Here is a 7707-nt window from a genome sequence, read left to right as displayed (position 1 = left end):
AAAGCAGCGTTCCAAAGCAGGAATTCCGTCACCACACACAAACACCCACCATTTCCCTAGCACCGAGCACTTGCATCCTCCCCAAATAAGGACTGAGCCAGCATTGGATTCACAGGCTGCTCAGAAACGCCCCTCCCTAACCCGAGATGCAGAGGCTGGCAGCCCAGCCTAGTTATTTGGAAGGCTCCAAAACCAACATCCAGACTAGCCGGCATTTGTAGCTAATCAAGTCTTTATTGATGTACAAACACAGTGGCCTTAAAAAAAAAACCAACTCTGAGACAAGAGTTCCTTGCAGATAGGTTGTGTGCTGAAGCAGCAGCTTCCCAGTTGGAGAAGGGCAGAACTGGGGGGTGGGGGGTGGGGGAAGCTGATGCTCCCATGGGGGGCTTCAGGCCAGGACCCATCTACTGAAGAAGACCTGCGGAGTTCAGACAAGCAGATTTCCCCAGCAAAGTCTGCCAAGATACCTTGCAAAGCCAGGAGGGTTTTCTGTCTCTCAGCCATCGGTGTCCGGATGAGTCCAAGGCTTTTAGGCACTAAACTGGCTGAGACGGGGCAGAGGGCAAGGCCGAGCTAAGCCCCTCCATGGTCACATCGCGAGCGTAAGGCACTCTGAAGAGGAGGAGGAGCAGTGGCGGCTTCCTCAGCTTCAGGCCATGTGGAAGTAGCTGCCCAGGGAAGCTTTTTCGGCTTTCGTAAATGATCACGACGTATTAATAACAATGATCTTTCCCTCCATCGATTTGGGAGGTGAATTCTAGAAAGAAACCCAAGATCCAGGGCGGAGGGGCAAATTCAACGCCAAAGTGGAGGAAAGGTTCCTAAAGTGCATTGGAGAATGGCAAAGGAGGAAGGGGCTGCAAGGGAAGGAGGGCAGCAGAGGGACTTGAGTCTCCCAACATTTCCCCAAAAGGCAGGAGCAGCTAGGCCAGAAGGCAAAGAAACACGAGAATTGCACGGAAGAGTTTCTGGAAAGAGAACGTCAGCCTGGACAGACACACAGGGAGAAGCTTGGTAGGCAATGCAAAAAGTGAGGAGGGGGGCGGGGAGGTCTTCACTCAAAACTCTTTCAAGGCTGATGATGGAAAAGGCAATGAAGGAGCAGATCTCTTTGGCACAAGGACGAAGGGGGAAGAGCTTTGATAGGCAAAAAACAGACCCCCTCAACCGGGATAGGTGGCGGGAACTGTAGTGCAAACCCAACCCGAGGGGCACCCACTGGGAAGGCTGGCGGTCCCTCTCTGATCCTCCTGCCCCGTCTTCTCCCAGGTTCCCAACCTGCAAGGCAGTGGCCAGCTCTTCTGCCCCTCTTCCCAAGCAGACCAGGCCAGCCTTCAGGGTGCTGCAGCCTAGCCAGCTTGAAAGGAAGAGGCACAGAGAGGATGAGGGTCTCGGGGCAACCCCTGAGCTATTCTCAGCAGGCCCTGCTGGGCTCCGGTCGGTGCTGCTTCCAAACTGCCCTTGTCCCCGGGAGCCTGAAGATGCCACCCTGATTCGTCAACAAGGCCTGAGCAGACTCTCGGGATGAGACAAAAGTCCCCGTAAAGGGAATTTTTCACAAAGAAGAAGTTTGGAAAACGCTCTTCCCTACTGCTCATCCCAGGATGGGAAACTGGCAGGTTCAGAGGTGCAGGTGCTACACACACCTTGACTGGCAGAGAGGAGAGATCACAGGTAGAACAAAGGAAGGGCAAGGAGAAGAGCCTACCAAAATGTCTCCGGCAGCCAATGAAGAGACCTTTGGAACAGAATCACTTTCCCCAACTTCTCCTTCCCAGCCTTCTTCATCCAGAGGGAGCCTAAAAGAGGAGGATTAGAGCGAACTAACTGGCTAGGAGGGAAGAAGACCTACAAAGTGGTCGTTTATTCCCCTTTTTTTCTTTTTTTTAAAATTTGATTTATATGCCGCCCTTCTCCGGAGACTCAGGGCGGCTTACAATGTGTTAAGCACTGGGGAGAGAAGAGGCTAGGTGTCCAAAAGAGCCAGTCTTCCTGGCCAAGAATTGGTGAGAGACCCAACCCCCCCACCCCCCCTGTGGGTGGGTGGCTGGGATAGGAGAAAAAGAGGCAAAGCGTTAAGCCTGCCAGAAGCACCACAAGAGGACTTCATCACTGCTCATCTGGACTTCCCGCCAAGCAAAAAGCTGCACTGCTGTGGCCTTTTGGGTTTGTGGCAGAATCTTGGTGGGCCTTTGGAGCTCCAAAAATGATGGGGAAGGAAGCCTCCAGGTGGGTTGCTGAATTGCCCGACCTCATGCTGATGAGATGATCACCAGGGTTGGGGGCTGCAGGGCTGGCATCATTTTGGGCCAAATACGAAGTTTTTGTGGTGATGAGGGGGAACAATGGTTAGATCCCAAAGCGAGCTGCATGTTGGATCAGCCTTAAAAATTATGGAGAAAGCTGCTTACCCCAAAGTCTCAAACACCCCCCGACCCCCTCCCACCCCCCTGTCTATTGCACAAGCTGCAGATATGCAAGGAAACGGCTTCCTCCGACCCGGCTGCCTTGCAGTCTCTCATTATCTCCCATGTCTGTGCCGAGAATCCTAGGAGTTGAAGTCCACGTCTCTGGAGGGCACCCAAGAAGGAGTTGGCCATGACAGGACAACAACTCGAGAGGCAGCAGAACCAAAAGTAGCTCTCCTGAAATAGGTCCTGAAGAGGGAGCAAAGGGCTGCTAGGAGGAGATGAGTAACATCAGGCGGCTCTATTCCTATCTGAAGGACTTCCTGAGCGTCCCATAGATCGATGCAGATGCCTGCCAAAACCACCAAGAGCCTCTTGCTAACAGAATGGCCCGTCTCCTACGCTGGAGATGAAGATGAGATAATCCTCTTGCCATTTCTATTGACCCCTCTTGAAGGACCAGAATGTTTTCATGTTAGCAGGTGCCCATAGCAAGCAACAGGTCTCCCTCTGCAGGCCATTCCAGATCCCAAGGGGTCCCGCCAAATTCCCCAGACCTCGAACTCTCCATGACGGCTGAGGGACCCCAAGGAAGTCTCTGCTTGCTCCGGAAACAGAGGGTCGCACCTCGCCCTCATAAATACCCCTTTAGGCTGGGAGCTGCAGGATCACTTTGGGAAAGGAAGGAAGGAAAAGGGTTAAAATATACAAAATGTAACAGACCAGGAAGTCTTAAGAAGCCCAAAGAGCAAGGTGGGAAAAGTCTGGCGCTTCGTGGGATTATTTTCCCTGGAAGCCGCTGAATTCCATCTCGTCCTTGCGCCGGCGGGAGGTGAAGAGGGAGCTGAAGGGGTACAGTTTGGCCTTGGCTTGGAAGCGCTGTCCCGCAATGTCAATCTCGTATTCGCCCCGGTTGACAAAGTCTGGGGTGACCAGCTGCTCCTTGCCGGTCTCGGGGTCCAGGTTTTGAACGAAGCCCAGGCAGACATGCCGCTCCAGTGTGTAACTGTAAGCGCTGCTGGTGGTCTTGCCCACGTAGCAGCCGTTGCGATAGATGGGTTCCCCCCACCAGGGCCACAAGTCCAGGTCGGTGTTATGGTCTTCCAGGATGAACATGGTGAAGCGCTTGTAGACCCCTTCCTGCTTCTGAGCCATTAGCGCGTCCCTCCCAATGAAATCCATGCCCTGACGAGAGAGAGAAAGAGAGAGAGATGTCAGGAGATGGGATTCAACCCACTTCAACCCTTTTGTCTACTTACTGCTGGGAAAGATCCACTTGGCCAGCAACCCACTGACAAGCGTTTTAACAAACTGCATTATTGTTTGGTTCGGTGGCTGCCGTGCCTCAGATAGAAAGTCCCTACAGAGAGTGGTGAGGACAGCGGAGATTATAGGAAGCTCGCTTCCTGTTATTCAGGATGCTGCTTATAAGCGCTATGTGCTTAGAGCTCAAAGCAATGTTAGAGACCCACGCACCCACTTTACAGTCTGTTTGTGTTGCTCCCCTCTGGGAGGAGGTTTCAAAGTATTTCTAGCACGACTACCAGATTCTGTAACACCTTTGTTCCCCATGGCATCCGTCTGGTAAACTCACAGGATTCGTTTCTCTCACCATGTACATGTATACATCCGAACTAGACTGTGTTGTTTCTCCGTGTCATATAATATATGTGGGTATATAAATAATTTTGTATTTATTTATTTAGTCATGTTTATGTAGTGTATATTGGAGGCATACCCACTGAGAGCTGTATGCAATGAAATTTCATTTTAATGTATGCCGATTTGTGTACATTCTGTTCTGTTCTGTTCTGTTCTGTTCTGTTCTGTTCTATTCTATTCTATTCTATTCTATTCTATTCTATTCTATTCTATTCTATTCTATTCTATATTCTCCTTTCTCTCCTCTCCTCTCCTCTCCTCTCCTCCTCATTCTATTCTATTCTATTCTATTCTATTCTATTCTATTCTATTCTATTCTATTCTATTCTATTCTATATTCTCCTTTCTCTCCTCCTCTCCTCTCCTCTCCTCATTCTATTCTATTCTATTCTATTCTATTCTATTCTATTCTATTCTATTCTATTCTATTCTATTCCATTCCATTCCTATTCTATTCTACTTCCTATTCTACTTCCTATCCTATCCTATCCTATCCTATCCTATCCTATCCTATCCTATCCTATCCTATCCTATTTCTACTCTACTCTATTCCAAAGTTGTTCGTGATGCTGAGATTTTCATACTTCTTAGAAGCAAACTGTCATGGCTGCCTCTCTCCTATCCAAGCTTCAGGAACTGACGGCCTGACATTAGCGACCGAGGGAAGGGGGGAGATTGGACTGTAAGGAAGTAGGGGGGAATGAAAGCCCAGCTAAGCCTAGTGAGAAGCTTCAGCCAGCCAAGGTCAACTAACAATATACAGAGCTAGGAACCCAGCGCCTGTTTCCTAAACAATATACAAGCACCTGATTGGATGTTTACAAATAACAGAGGGATTGCCGGGGGATGGAAGAGGAGAATTTACTTTGTATTGTTGGTGCGTAAAAACCTCAGATTCAGCTTCGCTACTTCTATAATCCTTTAAGCTTCGGTAAGGTGTACTCTTGGCAAAGACAAACAGCCAGGGGTCTTTCTTTGTTAGGCGACTCAGTGGGACGGTTGACATATACTTGACGTGAAGTTTACTTCGTATTTCTCACAAGAGCATGAAGCAAGTTAATACTGTTTTCAGGAGGTGGGGAGAGAAGGGGTGGGGAATGACAAACATTTTCCCAGGCCACCCAAAGAATCTGTGGTTGTAATGCAGAAGTTGGCTACAACTTTTTTTTGGGGGGGGGGCATGACAGTACTGGAACAGCTGGGCTGAAATGTTGGGTCTGTTCCAATCCCCTAATTCTTGAAGATTAACACCTTAAATGCTCCTACCATGGGGGATGTTGGGCTTAAAGTAAGAGCGTCCAACCTTGGCAACATTAAGACTTGTGGATTTCAACTCCCAGATTTCCCCAGCCAGCCATGCTGGGGAAGTCCACAAGTCTTGAATGTTGCCAAGGTTGGAGACCCCTGGCTGAAAGGAATAAATACCCTTAAAGTATTTTGGGGAACATAAACTGTATGTTGAGGACTCCTTTGTGCATGGCCCACTCTCAACCCACAAGCCTAACTCGGAACCTTCTGTGTTGGCACCCTAAGGGGGCAGCAACTGGAGGCGGCGGGAGGCCGACAGCCCCAGTGCTAGAAACTGGCGCCCTGTTTCTCGAGGCTACTCACTCCCACCAAGCCTGTCGTTAAGAGAGACCACCCCTCCTCACCTTGTCCAGCTTCACCCGGAATTCTCGCCCGCATTCCATAGGGGTGGTGAAAGCGTCCAGGTCTTGTCCCCAGAAGGCAAAAAACTTCTCAATGCGCAAGCTGCGGAGGGCGTAGTAGCCAGAGTTCCGGATCCCATACTTCTGCCCCACGCTCATCACCTCATTGTACACGTGGAGGGCATACTGCAAAGGGGAGGGGGAGAGAGAGAGTGAGAGAGGAGAGGGGTGTTGTGGCTGCCAGCGGCCAGCAGATCTGGCAACAGATTCGGACAGTGAGGAGGTTGGGGAGGAACATGGGCCAGTCCTGGAGTCTGGAGAAGGCTCTGATTGAGGGCTCTGCGTCAGAGGTAGAGAGGGGGCCAGGGCCGTCTGACAGTTATCAGCTGCCTTCGGAGTCAGACATCAGTGAGGCAGATGAACAGCTGGAGCCTGTTCCCAGTGTGCGCATGCGCAGAGCTGCCAGACGAAGGGAACAGCTAAAGAACAAGGGTCGACTTGGGAGTAAGGCCACAGATGGACGATGAAGGGCCCCTCCCAGAGGGAATAAAAGAGGAGCGAAAGGGGAGTAGAGTTTGCAGGAGACAATTAGTTCACTTAATTGGTTCCTGACTCTCCAAGACTCCTTGCCAAGTTTTGAAGGTATCGGCCTGGCAGCTCTCCAAGCCAGATAAGGTCTGTGACTGTAAATTCACCCTTGAAAGACTTTGCTGGATGTGAATGACAAGAATTCACAGTAACTTAATAAAATCGGGACAAGGAGTCTGCTTCATGCTCTTGGGAAGCCTAGGTCAGAACAAGGGGCATTTAAATAACCAGCCTGGAAACCGAAGGCTGATAGCGTTCCGTGGTCACTTGTCTCTTCAAGACGCAAGTCTTGGTCAATGACCTCCGATAACACGGCCGACGAGCTGAGCATAGACCTTGCCCAACGTGGCCTCTAAGTGCCACTTCCCCAAACAAACTTCCCTGGCTTAATTTAGGAACCTGAAAAGATGATACAGGCACCGTCTAGGCACAGGTAGTCCTTGGCTTACAACAGTTCATTTAGTGACCATCCCCTTTTGCGACCTTCTGACAAGCAAAATCAACGGGGAAGCGAAAATTCACTTAACAACCGGATGACTATCTTATCAACTGTAGTGATTCGCTTAACAAGGGTGGCAAGAAAAGTCGTAAAATGGGCCAAACTCACTTAATGAAGTTTTCACTAAAGCAAGATAAATTTGGGCTCAACTGTTGTTGTAACTCCAGGACCACCTGTACTTTTTAGTACAAAAGTTCTTAAACAAATATTGTGGATGACGTCATGCCATCTGGGGATTAGGCCCTCTTAGGTACAAGCCCCCTCCCCCCCCAACAGAGTGAAGATGGACCTTCAAACCACACGCCCCACTCACCTCGATGGGGATGTAAAGCATGAAACCGGGCTCTCCCGTGTGCGTCATACTCATGACACGGATGCCATTGGCATAGCCGACACTCATCTCCTGCAGAAAGAGGGACCAGCCAGTTTATACATCCAGGACAAAATTCCAAAGACAAAGGAAAGCTGGGGTTCACTTGACCATAGTTAAACCAGCAAGGAACAGATTTAAACTGGGGGACGACACAAACTGACATTCTGCACCAGAAGAAACTTGGCCCAGCGCTTAAGATCAAAAGGTGGGTGACTTGCAGAATGGAGGAGGGGCACACCTCTTCTCTAGTCTTAGAACGTTTTCTAGGCCAGCATTCCTCATCTCTGGCAACTTTAAGACTAGTGGACTTCAACTCCCGGAATTCCCCAGCCAGCTGTGCCCACACTCCCCAGCACACACACACCCCTCCCCTGCACTCCTTAACTAAGCCTCCCGCCTCTTCCCACTTAACAACCTACATGGTCATGAGGTTACAGTCGCAACAGGGCCTGGCAGGATTGTTGTCGCTAAGTGATACAATCATATGGTGTCACACTTTGCAACTGCATCATTTAGCAAGGGCAA

The 7707-nt window shown here is 50.0% G+C and overlaps 1 protein-coding gene across 2 annotated transcripts in view; it reads right to left on the bottom strand.

Annotated features, from left to right (window-relative positions):
- Nucleotides 1-214: 214 nt before the first annotated feature.
- PDPR (pyruvate dehydrogenase phosphatase regulatory subunit) overlaps nucleotides 215-7707 on the bottom strand; it is a 42966-nt gene continuing 35473 nt past the window's right edge. For both annotated transcript variants that reach the window (XM_034425549.3, XM_034425548.3), the window contains exons 16-18: nucleotides 7123-7212; nucleotides 5726-5908; nucleotides 215-3596 (exon numbers count right to left, since the gene is read on the bottom strand). In XM_034425549.3, coding sequence (XP_034281440.1) covers nucleotides 3192-3596; nucleotides 5726-5908; nucleotides 7123-7212 — 678 coding nt within the window. In that variant the 3' untranslated portion in view covers nucleotides 215-3191. The remainder of the gene's footprint in view (nucleotides 3597-5725; nucleotides 5909-7122; nucleotides 7213-7707) is intronic.

This window comes from Pantherophis guttatus, chromosome 11, assembly GCF_059756535.1.
Source record: "Pantherophis guttatus breed Tessera chromosome 11, ASM5975653v1, whole genome shotgun sequence".
Lineage (NCBI taxonomy): Eukaryota > Metazoa > Chordata > Lepidosauria > Squamata > Colubridae > Pantherophis > Pantherophis guttatus.
The sequence above is the reverse complement of the archived record's forward strand: the minus strand, read 5'-3'. Positions and strand labels throughout refer to the sequence as shown.